The sequence below is a fragment of the Schistocerca nitens genome, chromosome 2 (genome assembly GCF_023898315.1).
Source record: "Schistocerca nitens isolate TAMUIC-IGC-003100 chromosome 2, iqSchNite1.1, whole genome shotgun sequence".
Taxonomy (NCBI): Eukaryota; Metazoa; Arthropoda; class Insecta; order Orthoptera; family Acrididae; genus Schistocerca; species Schistocerca nitens.
This window is the reverse complement of record NC_064615.1, coordinates 452,330,644-452,347,755: the sequence shown is the minus strand read 5'-3', so window position 1 is coordinate 452,347,755 and position 17,112 is coordinate 452,330,644. Positions and strand designations below refer to the sequence as shown.

General features: G+C 37.0%; 1 protein-coding gene across 1 annotated transcript in view; it reads left to right on the top strand.

Annotated features, from left to right (window-relative positions):
• Positions 1 to 121: 121 nt before the first annotated feature.
• The window catches only part of LOC126236329 (zinc finger protein 599-like), an 85,469-nt gene continuing 68,478 nt past the window's right edge, over positions 122 to 17,112 (top strand). Inside the window, exons 1-6 of the mRNA XM_049945549.1 lie at positions 122 to 302; positions 633 to 761; positions 4,305 to 4,428; positions 8,042 to 8,270; positions 15,467 to 15,600; positions 15,766 to 15,940. Coding sequence (XP_049801506.1) covers positions 168 to 302; positions 633 to 761; positions 4,305 to 4,428; positions 8,042 to 8,270; positions 15,467 to 15,600; positions 15,766 to 15,940 — 926 coding nt within the window. The 5' untranslated portion in view covers positions 122 to 167. The remainder of the gene's footprint in view (positions 303 to 632; positions 762 to 4,304; positions 4,429 to 8,041; positions 8,271 to 15,466; positions 15,601 to 15,765; positions 15,941 to 17,112) is intronic.

The window sequence follows — 17,112 nt, the reverse complement described above, 5'->3', positions numbered from 1 at the left end:
TGATTATATTATTACACATAAACACATTTGAAGAAACCGCGGCGAGATCATATACCTAGCGATCCAATGCGTGGGCCCGTCTAAAGAAACGGAACTCTGTCACTAATGCTGCATCTTATTGGAGGATACACTATGTTGGTCATCTCCAATATTTACCGCCCGCCATCATGGAAGTACAACTGTACGATTCTACGTATTGTAGGTTATGTGCTGAAAATAATTCCAGTGGAGTTTTTTTATATTCTTCCGAAGATTCAGAGCCAGATTTAAGTACCCTTATAAATAAGTACCTTCCTCTTAAGGTGAGTGCGTGAAGGCGATAGTGAAAAATGGTACTTCAGTTGACTTCCTATTCACATGAAAATGGGAGTGTACTGATCATCGTCGTCGTAGAAATTACGTAGTTCTTAGTTCCACTACACAAATCAGTTGTATGTCCAAACAGTAAATTCCGTAAGGTGTTCGTTGTAACTTTGGTTATATGCAGCATTTTTGTCAACAGATACAGAAGTATTCTGTTGCTAGTTGACATTCAATGGCAATCTTTAGAAATCGTGTTCGCTCTTGATTGGAGCTGTTTGCTAGCAATTGTTTTGAGAAACGAGTGTTAGACGTTGTAAACATTTTTCTAGGTTTGTGATGATGGCAAGCTTCCGAGGACGATATGCCCCGGGTGTAACATACAGTTGCAGGCCACTGTTCAGTTTTTTGATCTTTTGGTGGAAGGGCAGAAAAAGATTCGCGAGTTGTGGAAGCAACAGGTAAGTAGATGTTAATTTTAGATTTGGTTGCGCGTAATGTTGAAAGATTGTGAGTTGCAACAGAACAGAATTATTGGCCAAGTATCCTGCCCGACGATTAGGTTTCTGTAATTTGTACTTTTAAATCAGGAGCTTTACCTTCAGTGAAATATCAACTACTGCGGTTAAACAGCACTAGGATTTGTCACTGTTATTGTAACGCCTGTGTGTATGGCAAAGAAACGAAGACTTTCATCAGTAGATTTAGTGTTCTCAGTTCTCAAGCAAAATACCTGTTTTTTATTTTCCAGTCTCTGCCTTACTCTGTTACATGTCACCCCAGTAGTATCTTTGAAGGCATTTACAGTTCCATAACTTTCTTAGTTGGATAAACCTTCCTGCATGTTCTTTATTTTTGTTACGGTGTCGCAGTGCAGACAAAAGAATGAATTCCTTTCAATTAGTTCTATATTTGATGTGCGGGAGAAGATCCTCTGGATCTTATAAATGCATACATTTTCTTAAGTTTGTTTCTTATTACCTTTCCTTTGTGTCTTCTTGATTTATTTTGTTTGTAGTGAATTAATTACTGTTGGTGATGATCATAAAAGTCAAGCTATACGTCCCTTATATTGTAGCTTTGAACCTATCAAGTTTGTCCGTATACATAAGTGTACTTGAGAATTGGTCATCTGTGACTAGACAATCGGGATATTACCACTGATGAGATTTTTTGAGAAGATTATTCTTGTTAGTATGGAACTATTATGTATGTTATTAGATGAAATATTTTATGGGAAAAATCTAGTGTATCAGACCTATGACACCTAGGACCTCACAGTATTTGTAACAGTTTGCTTGACTTTTTGTTGTCCTTGCAACTGAGTTGATTTTGCAAATGTTCAGTTGCAGCACAAAAGTTTTGTATTGAAGAATAATTTAGAAAATGGTGAAACTTAATGCATAAGAAAACAGGATTGTGTGTATAACATGCTTGATGGAAGAGGTGGGATTTGCATAGGATATACTGAAGCTGGAAACTAAGAAGCGAGTATGTGGTACTTACGTGAGATGAGTATTAGAAAAAGAAAATATTCTGAAATATGAATTAACTAAAGATATCAACAATTTTTTGTTATTTTACTCTATTTCCCCCATATAGGTTTGAGCTGCTTCTGCTAATCTTCAGATGATGAGTTATCAGATAGTACTTATACATCTTTGAAGTGGTTACGTGTGCTGTTAGCACATAGCCTAAATTTGCTTGTCTGTTTCTCAAAAACTGGTGTCCAGACACATGTGAGTGAAACAGGAAATGAAGTGAAACTGAAATATGTAATTTTGTGGTCAGATGTTCCTCCTCAAAGACAAATTGAGGAATTCTGCCAGTATTCAGTGAGTATGTTGATACTGAGATGAGTGACACAGCAGTCAGCATAAGTAGTGTTGGACAATAATTTAAAGCACTAGAACTCAGTAGGCCTAAGGTTCAACTGAATTAAGAAATCCCTGGCAAGTGCTACATAAAATCTGGAAGTGAATTAACTCCACACTATAGCACAACTTACCCCAGAACAGCTGTCTTGTACTTGCATCTATTTTTAGCAGAATACTAGAATGTATTCTGAGGTCGAACATTGACTGGCCTGGGACATAACATTCTCCATGGAAGTCAATATGAGTTCCGAAAGTATTGACTGTGTGGAAAACATTTCACACTTTTCATTCAATATCCTCCACAACAAAAATAGAAGAAACCAGTTTGGTTGCTAGTATGTTTTTGGGAACTAGCCTGCAGTGACTGCTACTTTCTGGTTAGTGTATAAAGTGACTTGTTCCATGCCTTGAAGGCTCTCCTTTAGTACAGGATTTATGGATCACAGTGTATGACTAAATGAATGAGTGCAAAGGAGTGCATCGAACACGTCACTGTAGATATACCGGTATATAAAGTTGAATTACCGAATAGGCTCAGCTGTATGTAAAGCAAATGGCATGCTGCAGTAAATTGGTAGGATACTGGGAAGCTGCTCTTCTTTTGCAGAAGAGATTTTTTACGGTATGCTTACACAGCTCATACACGAATCCTGCTCAAGTGTATAGTTAGTTATGTTCCATGGATCATTTGCGCAATAAATTGTAATGATGCAGAACCAGTCATTTTACATGCACATTACAAATTAATTTGTAAAATTGGTTACATGCTGAATATTTATGAGTTTTTTAAAGTTCCATACCGGGTTCCACTAACATACAACATCAAGCATATACAAAAAGGGGAATGTAAATAACCACATATTTGTTGGTCTGACAACACAGTGTAACAGAAATGCTGTAAACACTTAGCTGGCATTCGTTTGAATAGTACTACATATATCTTGATAACCAGTGTAGGAAACTTCAAGAACAGTCTTTCAGATTATACACTGTTTCAGTTCTTCAGCCTCTTATGTATCTACCCCTTAGATATAAAGCAAATAACAACTCACTCAGAGACTTAAAAGCAGTAATATTATGCTTCACCACTGAATGGAATAAAAAGAAACCTTAGTATGAAGAAAAATGAAAAGTATTGTCCGCCACGCAATTTGTAGAGTCCAGAATTCGATGCAGATTGTGAATCAGCATATGTACCAACAGTCAGCACAAGTTAAATTGAAACTCTTTGAGACAACGAAGTGTTTCCTTGTTAAAAGCTGTTGCAGATGAAGTTTTTTCCTAATGCTTTAACATTTTTCAATTAAAATTCATCAGTATGACTGACTGCAATTTAAAAACCTGACATCTATTTTTTTTTTTTTATAAAAAGGCAAAGATGGGTGATTTCAGAACTAAATGGCATGTGAGACCTGCTGTATGCTATAGGCCTAATAGCATTTCTAACCACATCAGAAAGCATTCTCATCTAAAACAACAATAATAGTGATAGCAGTATTATTAGTAATAAATTTGCCATCCATAATGCACTGCTTGTGAAGGGCTGTAACTAATCAGATACAAACAGTTATTGATATAATGCTTAGTCACTTTTATTTTTACAACCACTAAGGGTTTTAGTGGTCATGCTATCATCCTTCGGTGAATTATTATACTTTTGTCTTGTTTAATTTGTTTATGATGTACAAGTCATGTCTATTTGTGAGACAGTACTTTTAACAGGAAGGTTTATGTCATCTTGCACTAGTGGAGAAACAGTATTATTTAAAGCACTGAAAAGATTTAAACACTATTCTGTATTATCACAGAACTTCCAGACTATGACTGTGCTGCCTAAAATGAATGCAAGAGACCACATGCCTTTCATAACATGCTGTGGAAATGTCTGTTTTATGTATTTAAAAAAAAAAACTGTTAAGAAGTGCTTAGAATTTTTAGGTATAATGTTACATTTGACAAACTACTTCAGTTGTTAGTATTTGTATTTTGTTGACGGATTGGAAATTGAATTGTTACTTTTTGTTTCTTTTTGATGTAATATTATTTTAAATTTACTGAGATTTCATTTCAGATGATTCCAACCCAAACTCGTATATGGTTGTTCTTTAAGAGAACTGCTTGTTGTAGGTAGAACATCAGAAACAAATTGAGAAAGCTGGATTGGGAGCTACAGAAATTTTGCTTACATCTGCATCTCTTGAGGACCCGAATGCAGCAAGTTATGATGGAGAAAACAGGGTCGTTATACAGAGTAAGCACATTAAAGTTAACCACTGCTGAAATTGCACCTGTTGTATTGCATACAGTGCATGTAATTCTAGTTTACCTCTTGCTGTTCCCCAAGTCTTTATTTGTATTGATCACTCATAGGTGGGGGGGGGGGGGGGGGGGGGAGTGTCAGCAGCACTGGCACCGGTATTGGGAAAACTATTTTCACCTTATCAGTATGAAGCAGTGAATTGTTTGTAGACAACATAAACTGGGGCCAACATTGTTTCATACGACACAGAATGAATTATATCAAGCAAAAAATTTAATTGTGAAAACTATTAAAATTATTAGACAAAAGAATGGCTGGCCATAATTTTTCTTCAGGAGGTAAAATGCTGAGTAATGCCAAAGGAAACACTTTATCAATCCTAGATTTTGGAACTACGTATTCCTCCTCCACGTCTGGATTAGTGAAGGTTGGAAAGCGGGGCGGAGCAGGTCACTCTGAACCTGGGTTGGATCCTCAGAAGTGATTCGGACAGAGTGAAAAATAAAGGTGGAGAAAAATTCCACTGAATAATGCTGTTACGAAACAGAAAGGAAGGTGTGGTAGGATGTTATTTTAAAAGAGAAAGGACGACTCCTCATCCTTTAAAGTTGTAAATGAGTAAATAATTAAATTATTGTTACAAACATTGGAAAATCCAAGATGAAATAATGACAATATTGTAAAAGGCTAGATTGCTACTCACCATATAGCAGATATGTTGAGTTGCAGACAGGCATAATAAAAGACTACTAAACATGTAAGCTTTCAGCCAGAAGGTCCTTTTCTGATATATACAAAAAAAAAATAAAAACCACACACACACACACACACACACAGCAGCCAGAGACAGTGGTCACATGTGTGTGTGAGCTGCATGCGTGCATGTGTATTGACTCTGTCAGAAGAAGGCCTACTGCCCAAAAGCTTACATGTCAGTAGTATTTTTGTTGTGCCTGTCTGTGACTCAACATCTGTGCCATATGGTTAGTAGTAATGTATGCTTTTCATAATGTTGTCTAAATTCTTGTTATCATTCTTATGGCCAGAGAACAGTAGCATGCTGTGAAGCCTTCCTAATGAGTGTCCCCAAGGGGTATGTTCTGTTTCCATTTAAGTGTTAAGGCAATTTAGTTGCAATGATGCCTATGTAAATAGCAGTGCAGTAAATACATGTCAGTTGTCGAACAACATCAACGGTTTCCTCATTTGTCAGTGGTCATTAAGAGATGCTGCTGCTTAATATGTTGTTTTACTTACTAGTTAAGTTTGAAATAAGTCATTTATTAATTAACAAAGTCAGTACGGCCACTAAGTGGATTACTCCGTACTTAATTCACACAATAATGTAAAGATCCAACATTACACTACTCTAGTCTGTCAAAAAAAAAAAAAAACTTGTAAAAATAGTTTAGCACTTCAGTTGTATTGTCAAGCCATGTATTACTACTCGGATTTAATGTATGCAACGAATTTACCTTCTTTGCAATGCCCTTTCATTTTACTACTCTCTAAATTTATTATGTGAACACTTACAGTTGAAATCAATCACAGATTCAAGAAACGCTTCAGTGATATGTTGCATAGAAGTCCTTATGGTATTCTGGCAGCATTCTATAGGTACATTTTGCAACAAATATGTAAAGTTTAAAGAAAAAACTTGAGAAGTGAGAAAAAAATCAACTGATAAATCATATTTTAGGAGTGGTTTCTTAATGGAGAAATAGTAATTATGGTTTCATATTTTGTTCTTACAATGAAAATTTACTAATACATCATTTCTATAGGATAAAGAATTTTGTAAACACATCTAATACATTTATGATGAAATGATCTTATCCTCATGCAGATATTATTTTACTGATGAGAAGAAAAGTTGAATCAGCAGGAAGAACAATATTACAAATAATGAGTAACAAACTATGACCAGCAAAGCCCACCGTGTAGGTGTAACCACAGTGTAGATCCTTTTATCCACAAAGGAATAAAAAGATTGTACTACTGGTTCTCAGACTGTCATTTATAGCACACACTTGTCCATCAGGGTTAGTTTCCCAGTTCACAAGGGGATATTGAGGACCATTCCCAACCTCTTATAATATTATAACAAGAAATTCTGGGTGTTGAAATGTTTAGCTGTCCTTAAAGCTCTTGGACCTGAAGAGGTGCCTTTGTTGCTCTCTCAAATATTGACATGGGCAGACCTAAAAAAGAAAACAAAAAAGCTAATTGTCTGCAAAACATTGTCACTGTAAGATTGGTTGGAATAATGACTTTTTGTTTTGCTAAATCATACATTCATATTCAATTCACACATGATAACTAAGTGTCAGTTAATCATTACAAAATGTGTTGTCTGTTAGCCATTCTCTCTTTCATTGGCTACTTAAAACCAGCTGCTGCTGTCACCCCCCACCCCTCCCCTTTCAATCCTCATCACACCTCTCATCAAGCATTGCTAAATTGTTATGTTAAACATCTGCTTAAATTCTTATCTTTTACCTCATCTTGTGATTGTATTGTTTAGTTCAGTCAACAAATCATTCTTCAGAGCAGTGTGCAACAATAATTTATTATATAATACATTACACTAAATATTTTTTACTTCTGAAGTTTACTGTATTCTTCCACCAGGTGAAAAGTTACTGATTTTGTTCTGTCTTTAAAAATGAATGGCACTGTATTTCAGAGATGGTGTTAATGATTTGATTCCTCCATATTTTAAATACTCCCTTTTCTTTTTCAGTGACTTTCCAGACAGCTAGTCTTTTGTGAATTTGAATTAACTACCAGTGCTTTGCTTTGCTATAAAATGTATGCTTGAATAACAAGAAGTATGGGAATATAATAGAGGGAAACATTCCACGCAGGAAAAATATATCTAAAAACAAAGATGATGTGACTTACCATACGAAAGCACTGGCAGGTCGATAGACACACAAACAAACACAATCATACACACAAAATTCTAGCTTTCGCAACCAACGACTGACATCTCTGCCGAATCTCTTTGCCTTTACAAATGTCTGCTTGTGTCTGTGTATGTGTGGTTGGATATGGGTGTGTGTGCGAGTGTATACCTGTCCTTTTTTCCCCCTAAGGTAAGTCTTTCCGCTCCCGGGGTTGGAATGACTCCTTACCCTCTCCCTTAAAACCCACATCCTTTCGTCTTTCCCTCTCCTTCCCTCTTTCCTGATGAAGAAATATGGGAAGATAGATTGCTACTCACCATAAAGATGACCCATTGAGTTACAGATAGGCACAACAAAATGACTGTTATTCATTAAGCTTTCAGCCAAAGCTTACTCAAATAAAGTCTTACTGGTTTTCAAATCTTGTCAGTTTGGATAAAATCCTCAGAGACCACTAAATATTTATTTATCAGTCAAGGAGCACTGACCTGCCGTGCATTTTATACCAAATGCAAACTGCATAATATACTATGTAATAGTACCCTCCATAAAGCATTTGGAGGTTTTGAAAATTGTGTTTTTTCTCATCTGTCAGTACATGTTATCTGTTTATAACTTTGCTGTTCACAAGCATAGACAAATGTACATTCTATTGTTTTGTGCTTAGTAACCTTGTTTGTTCATGTCACTTGCAGTCATGGCAGATGGAACAGGAGCATTGTTTCGTGCAGAACACGAAATCAGTCTCAAAATGGAAGGTTTGGATAGGCCGAGGCCCAAAAAAGGTCGTCCTAAGAAAAGTGAAGCAAAAGCAAAGGAAAAAGAAATTGTTAAAGAAAAGTCCCCAGAGCCAGAAGAGGAATCAAAAGAAGATGAAGGAGATTTGGATGGCAGGCGGCGTAGGAAAAGAAAAGTTCCTAAGAGGTGAGTTCTCACTGTGCAAAGTATCACATTACTAGCTGAAAAAGGCCCTGCTTGGTCTTTATTTACATCTTTTTTTCTGGGAACATTACAGATCACTTCAGTCAAGCTCAAGCAAAGAAATTACTAAACAATGGGAAATCAAGGTTGGGATGTAACAATATTGTGAGAAAGACAGTTGCTACTCACCATATGGCGGAGATGTTGAGTCGCAGATAGGCGCAACAAAAAGAAACTCACAATTAAAGCTTTCAGGCATTGGCCTTCGTCCACACACACACACACACACACACACTCCGTGATTTCCCTAAATCTCTTGAGGCAAATGCCGGGATGGTTCCTTTGAAAGGGCACGGCCGTTTTCCTTCCCCATCCTTCCCTCACCCGAGCTTGCGCTCCGTCTCTAATGACCTCATTGTCGACGGGACGTTAAACACTGATCTCCTCCTCCTCCACACACTCACACTCTCCCTCTCTCTCTCTCTCTCTCTCTCTCTCTCTCTCTCTATCTCGCACTCATGCAAATGCAATTCACATACACGACTGCAGTCTCAGACAACTGGACCCACACTGCAGTGTGGTTTCAGCTGTTAAAGAAATGGTCGATTCAAACATTCATTGATTTCATTGCCCAGAGTTGGTTTTGGAATAACTGGCAATGTTTGCCAAAAATCTCCAGAAAGTATAGCTTAACTCTGAATTACCTCAGAGATATTGTAATGTCCTGTTTAATCCCTTGAGTGTCCTACCATTGAGGTTAATCAATACCAAGTGGTCCAGCACTGGTTGCATGACCACCTCAGAAAAATTTGATATGTGCTGGGTGAATTCCGTAATATTTTTAAAAATTTTTATCAGATGTCTATTAGAAATGGTGGCCATTTTTGTTTCAGGCTGCAAGCGTTTTTTCGCATTTGCGAGCATCTGCAGTTTTTTAACTATTTATTAACAGCTTGCCCTAGGCCTTCCAAATAAAAGAAAAACATTTAGTTCAGCACACTCTGACCTAAAATGTAGACCATTGTCACCTGCCTGAATGTATTCCTTAATATCTTTTTAACAACTTCAAGTTATTGAACAAAAAAAAATTTTTTTTTTAATTAACTTTTATCTCGATGGAATAAAGTACATTGGTTATGTCATTTAAATGCATCAGATTAAAGTAACTAATGATTGATTGTTGAGACAGTCCTCACTGAATGTATCAACAGACTAGCAGATAGCATCTGCAAGTCAGTAGAGGCTCGCAGACAAGCCTGAACAAGCCTGTGTGTGTGTTTTTTTTTTACACACACCAAGTTCCACAGGAGCAAATTTCCAGGGTCATGGAACGTCCAGTACATTAAATTAAAACATAAAAGTAATAACAGATTAAATTAAATGTTTATGAACCCAAAAAGACAAGCTATAAGTTTATGTAAATGCTATCAAAAATAGAACACAGGAATTGGCTAAGTTTTAAAGCAACTCCTCAACAGATTAGGAGTAGTGATCCATGAGGAAACTCTGGAGTTTCCACTTGAAAGTGCATGGATTACTGCTAAAATCTTTGAATTCTTGGGGTAACTTATTGAAAATAGATGCACACCTTTCTGCATGAGAGTGAAGGAAGTGCAGTCCAAATGAAGACTGAATTTCTGCATAGTATTTACTGAGTGAAAGCTGCTAATTCTTGGGAATAAGGTGATATTGTTTACAAGAAACAACAGTGAAGAATATATAGATTGAGAGACCAATGTCAGAATACCCAGACTAATGAATAGGGATAGACAAGAGGTTCACAAACTTGCATCACTCATTGCCTGAACCACTCGTCTCTGAGCCAAAAATATCTTTTGAGAATAGGAAGAGTTACCCCAAAGTGTAATACCATATGTTATAAGCGAATGAAAATAAGCAAAGTAGACTACTTCACGTGTCGAACTATCACTTATTTCAGATACAATTCGAATAGTAACATTCCTCCAACACCTGTTCAGTCATTCTCTGTTAACTATGAGCTCTTGAAATGTGCACTTGAAAAATGGAGTCTCGATGTTCTAGTGGTGTTCCTAGTAATGAAGCAAGTGATAAAAATGTGTATAGAGTGTTTCTTAAAGACATTGTTTCAATGGAAGAGTACAGTAAATAAGAAAAAGTGTTGTTTTACTTAATAGTTGATGATTCAGACGTTAAATCAAGTTGTAATTACCATGAAATGAAATGCTTAAAAAAAATTTCATCATCTTTTTTGTCAGTCTTGCTTTGGTTGCGTTTGAGAAACATAGGAAGTTTGTAACTGTGGGTCTAAAGGAAGTAAAGGCCTTTTATCAGTATAATATGAGGAAAATTATTGTGTCCAACATATTATACTAAGATATTTGTAGTTAACAAAGAAGGGATAGTAAGAGTTCAGATAAAGAATTTTGTGACTTGCAAGAATCTATTAAAAAAGTAGATTCAGCTTTTGAAATTAGAAAACTAAGTAAAGAAAACAGACCTTTTGCCTTAATGCAAAAATTGAGAAAGTGGCAGCTAGAGTTTAAAAGAATCTAAGTTTCATTTCAAAAGCAAATTGGAGTTGAGCAAAAGTTAGTGTGTCAGAACGTGTGGTTAAATTAACTACTAGGGGTCTATTAACTCATCATGACTCGCCTTTCCGCTGGTGCACCCTATGTGTTTAAGGGTGGCCCTTGGGTCTTCCCTACAGCGCTAAGGACGCGTTGATGCATACCATGCCACAGGCTTTTTCACCATTGGGGATGAGTTTAGGCACACTGAGTCACAGCTACCTGAGCGCAACAGACGTGTAAACATGCAGAGAGCTGTCTTTCCACCCTGCTCTTCCAGTAGCTGCTCAGTGATCTGACTGTATAGTTTGAGAGTGTGCATATGTTTGTTGCTGTGTTCCCTCTTTGCAGAATTAGACTTTGGTTCCCGTGTTTCCGTCAGTTTTCTTGTTTTCTACGGGAGGAATGTCACATTACCATGGTTGCACAGATAAAGAGATCCTGAATATGCTCACTATTAGCAACAGGGAATGTGAAATATCTGATGTTGGTAGCAGTGATGAGTCTTCAACAGAATCTTGAAGCTGTAGGTCCAGCTCTATACATCAGAGGGGAGAGCAAGATTTACAGTCAACAGTTGCTCTGAATCTGAGGAATCAAAGTGACAGTGAAACGGTTTAGAAAGGAGCACGCATAAGTGACATGTTTGACTGGAAAGAAATCGATTTCCAGCTGTTAAACCATTACTTTGATCACTCTAGTTCAGGACACAAATGTCAGATACTGACTCAAGCATTCTTTTATAGTTTGTGATGTTTATGTGTGAAGAACAGTTGCAATTCATTGCAGATGAAACAAATCATTTTTATGTTTACACCAGAGAAAATACTACAGAATGTGTGAATTCTTGACTGTCAAAATGGAAAGACACTGGATTTGAGGAAATGAATTGTTTTGTTGCTATTTGCCTTCTAATGGTGCAAGTTAAGAAATTAAAATTAAGTGATTATTGATCCACAGATACACTTTTGGACACACCAGTTTTCAGCGAAATTATGTCCCAAGACCATTTTTGTCTACTTCTAAGAAAGCTACACTTCAGTGATAACTCTGCAAGTACTGGAGGTGACAGTCTATTTAAAATTACGACGATTGTTGATAGAGTTCGTAAGACATTTCATAATTCATTTCGTCCACATCACAAGCTTTGTATAGATGAAAGCCTCTTGCTGTTCAAAGGACAATTATTTTTTAAGCAATTTATTCCAACCAAGCAAAGTAGATTCAGAATAAAGTCATTTACTGTGTGACTGTCAGAATGGTTATATTTTGGATTTTATTGTATATACGGGATCAAGTAGGTAAAAAGATGAGGGCTAGTAGAAATCCTTGGGTAACAGAAGAAATATTGAATTTAATTGATGAAAGGAGAAAATATAAAAATGCAGTAAATGAAGCAGGCAAAAAGGAATACAAACGTCTCAAAAATGAGATCGACAGGAAGTGCAAAATGGCTCAGCAGGGATGGCTAGAGGACAAATGTAAGGATGTAGAGGCTTGTCTCACTCGGGGTAAGATAGATACTGCCTACAGGAAAATTAGAGAGACCTTTGGAGAGAAGAGAACCACTTGTATGAATATCAAGAGCTCAGATTGCAACCCAGTTCTAAGCAAAGAAGGGAAGGCAGAAAGGTGGAAGGAGTATATAGAGGCTCTATACAAGGGCGATGTACTTGAGGACAATATTATGGAAATGGAAGAGGATGTAGATGAAGATGAAATGGGAGATACGATACTGCGTGAAGAGTTTGACAGAGCACTGAAAGACCTGAGTCGAAACAAGGCCCCCGGAGTAGACAACATTCCATCGGAACTACTGACGGCCTAGGGAGAGCCAGTCCTGACAAAACTCTACCATCTGGTGAGCAAGATGTATGAAACAGGCGAAATACCCTCAGACTTCAAGAAGAATATAATAATTCCAATCCCAAAGAAAGCAGGTGTTGACAGATGTGAAAATTACCGAACAATCAGTTTAATAAGCCACAGCTGCAAAATACTAACGCGAATTCTTTACAGACGAATGGAAAAGAGAAAGTTTTGACTGGAATACTCTCGTTCAAATTCTGAAGGTGGCAGGGGTAAAATACAGGGAGCGAAAGGCTATTTACAATTTGTACAGAAACCAGATGGCAGTTATAAGAGTCGAGGGACATGAAAGGGAAGCAGTGGTTGGTAAGGGAGTAAGACAGGGTTGTAGCCTCTCCCCGATGTTATTCAATCTGTATATTGAGCAAGCAGTAAAGGAAACAAAAGAAAAATTCGGAGTAGGTATTAAAATTCATGGAGAAGAAGTAAAAACTTTGAGGTTCGCTGATGACATTGTAATTCTGTCAGAGACAGCAAAGGACTTAGAAGAGCAGTTGAACGGAATGGATGGTGTCTTGAAGGGAGGATATAAGATGAACATCAACAAAAGCAAAACGAGGATAATGGAATGTAGTCGAATTAAGTTTCGTGATGCTGAGGGAATTGGATTAGGAAATGAGACACTTAGAGTAGTGAAGGAGTTTTGCTATTTAGGGAGTAAAATAACTGATGATGGTCGAAGTAGAGAGGATATAAAATGTAGACTGGCAATGGCAAGGAAAGCGTTTCTGAAGAAGAGAAATTTGTTAACATCGAGTATAGATTTAAATGTCAGGAAGTTGTTTCTGAAAGTATTTGTGTGGAGTGTAGCCATGTATGGAAGTGAAACATGGACGGTAAATAGTTTGGACAAGAAGAGAATAGAAGCTTTCAAAATGTGGTGCTACAGAAGAATGCTGAAGATTAGATGGGTAGATCACATAACTAATGAGGAGGTACTGAATAGGATTGGGGAGAAGAGGAGTTTGTGGCACAACTTGACCAGAAGAAGGGATCGGTTGGTAGGACATGTTCTGAGGCATCAAGGGATCACCAATTTAGTATTGGAGGGCAGCGTGGAGGGTAAAAATCGTAGGGGGAGACCGAGAGATGAATACACTAAGCAGATTCAGAAGGATGTAGGTTGCAGTAGGTACTGGGAGATGAAGAAGCTTGCACAGGATAGAGTAACATGGAGAGCTGCGTCAAACCAGTCTCAGGACTGAAGACCACAACAACAACAACAAACAGGCGCAATAACAGAAATTGGGTTCCACAATTTAGGGAAAATTGGTGACGTTGTGGTAACTCTTACAGGACTGTATTTGGAGCGGGTCACATTTTATATGTCTCTAATTGGTACTCCAGCCCAGACATGTTCCTTTGGCTTCACAACCATGGAATAGCCGCATGTGGCACTGTTCGTAAGAATAGGTGCAACATGCCAAAACTGCAGAAGAAATTAAAATGAGGAGGAACTGAGTTTAAGTCTACTGACAAGATTCTTGCTATCGAGTGGTGCAATAAGAGAAAGATGTTAATCTTGACCACAAGACACACAACACAAATGGTTGAAACAGAGAAGACTGATGGAAATACTGGCAAAAAAAATAAAGAAATCACAATGTATTGTAGATTACAGTTAGAGTTTGGATGCAGTTGACCGTTGTGACATGTTACTGAGCTCATTGTGATCAGTGTTTAAGACTGTGAAATGCTACAAGAAATATTTTTTTTCACATTCTGTATTTGTGCATTTTAAATGCTCATGCTCTCCACCTGTCGGTAACAGTGCGAAAAATGGCACTTGCAGAATTACACCTTTCTCTCAGAAGGGAGATTGTAGAAAAATATGCTACAGAACGAGAAAAAGCTGGTAGGGGGAGGTGCTACGATGACGAGAATCCCCTGCAATTCACAGTAAGACGTTTTCCGGCAGTTATTGTGAGTGAAGATTCATAGAAAAGTACACTAATGCACAGATGTATGGTTTGCACAAAACAAAGTACACGGGGAAACCAGATACCAATGCAAAACTTGAAATGTTCCATTATGTGTTGTACTCTGCTTTGAGACTTACCATACAAAGAAGCATTACGAATTATTGGGAACTAAATATGAGAAAATGTATTGACGCTTCTGAATGAATTATTAAAAAAAGACAAAAAATATAAATCTATTTTTAACTTTGCCAGTGTTGGTCCAAAGCCTGGATCAAAAAGAAGGATGGGAAATAGATGCATCAAGTGTAAAATTATTCAAACAATGCTTCACTACTTGACTACTTCATATGTAGCAGTTTACTGGCAAATGAACGGACTTGGTGATTGGGTTGGTGCAATATCTGTACTGTGGCAAATGTAATTACATCAGGTAAATTGTGCTAGTATAACAAAATTAATCTATGTATGATACTTTTAAATTATTAACATGCAACATAGACAGTTACATTCTTTTATCATAATTGGTACCAATATATATCACATTTGGTCTGTTTTTACAGAAGGTAGATAACTGTTTTATGGTAAAAAGTGTTTGTTTAAATATTAATTCAACAATAGGAAATAAAGAGCAGTCTCTAAAGTAACTGACGAAGAGGAAGCTTTATTCAAGCAGCTAATTTTAGTGTTTCAAATTTTATCTTGAGAATAGATAAATAGCTTCTAGCAGTTAATGTTGTGTGCCATGGCTGCTCCTCTTCATTAATGGGTAGCTTGAGCCATTTTGCACCTCTCAGGATTCTTTTTCGTGATAAAATCTTCGGAATATGATGGCTGAATAAATGAATGTTCTTGTGTTTAGGTTTACTGAAGTGATTCGTGGTAAAGAATTGGAAAGAATGTTTAGAGAAGAAGGAGTTATAGATGAAGATGACCAGGATGAAGGAAGTGAAGAATCTGAAGAGAAAATAAAAGCTGACAGTGATGCTGTTGAAGGTAGGTTTTAAGTTTTTTAAATAAATACAAAATTTCCAAAGGCATCTCAGAGCACAACCTGTTTCTTTGAACTTCTAAAATGAGCAGTAATTAAATTGTTTTATGTACAGTTGTTACTAATAATATTAAACTTTTTTTTATAATTAGGTGATTTTTATTTTGTAGGAGCTGAAATTATAGGCCATCTCGAAACACCTGAAGGTCAGGATCTTGGTGAGCTCGTAATTGTAAATAAAGCAAAAGGAAAAGGCCGTCCAAGGGGCAAACGCCGTAAAAGTCGTTTCCAGTGTGAGATATGTGGCCGATCATTTCTCCATCGGCGGCGTTATTTCTTACACAAGTAGGTTCCATTAATGGATTTTGATGTCTTGGGAAAATTTACAAAGTTGCAACAGCTTACTGTGTAATCATATATGAGCGTAAAATTCAGATACACAAACAGCGATTTGAATCCATGCTCTTAAATATTGGAACTCTATAATAAAGGAAATTGTTGATATATAAATGTGTCCTAACAGTGTCGATTGAGACTGGCTGCTTATTGAGGAGCGGCTGGTGATTTTAGTAAATTTTCTGTCACTAAGAATGAACAGTGGGTTGGAAGCAGTTCTTAGCTCTGCAGAATGAAAATTCATTCTGAAAACAATACTTCATGCTGTAGTCATTTCTCTGCTATTTTCAATCTTTGAGATGTGTTAGTCCTGCAAGGTATACCAGGGAGCTTGTGTAAACTTCAGAAGGTCGGAGAATGGGACTGGCAGAGCTAAAGCTATGAGGACGGGTTGAGTTGTGCAGTTGGTGGAGCCCTTTCTCTCTGAGGTTTGAGTCCCAGTCAGACACCCAATTTTGACCCTTTATCTGCTACAGATGTGATCTCTGCATCCTGTGCTGAGAGCAGCTTTGTTGTGATTGTACTGCTCAGCAAATGCTGAAACCTGTGCTGAGAGACAGCATTCCGGCCACTATGAAATACTTATCATCCAATTTTAAGGAAGTATTTGCCGAAAAAATTTGATTTTTGCACATCTTACAGTCTGAAGTCTTATCTCAATAAAAAAATTCAATTTCTTCCCTGTATATGTCATAATTACTGTGCTGCATCAAATAGAGTAAAACACTGCATGAAATTTTAAGGAGTTTGCACATGGGATAAACTGTGTATTGTGGATTTTAGCTCCTACATTGCAGTATATGAAATGTAGACAAGACATCGGAATTTTGTTTGAAATTGAGAGTGGAACAATATCTCCTTTCATTCTTGAGTTATTGATTTTTATGTCCAATGGACAGTTGAGGGCAGCTCTTCCATTTCCATCCCTGTGAATCAGGAATTATGTGGTCATAACAATTGAACAATATAACCCCATTTTTACGTTCCCGGAATTAATGTTTTCCTGTCGTTTACGACATTTATCATTTCCTATGTCCACAATGTTAATTTGCACCTGATTTTGCGTCAACATATTTATAATTTTCCCACAATTTATGCATTACAAAAAAGTGTGCGTGGAG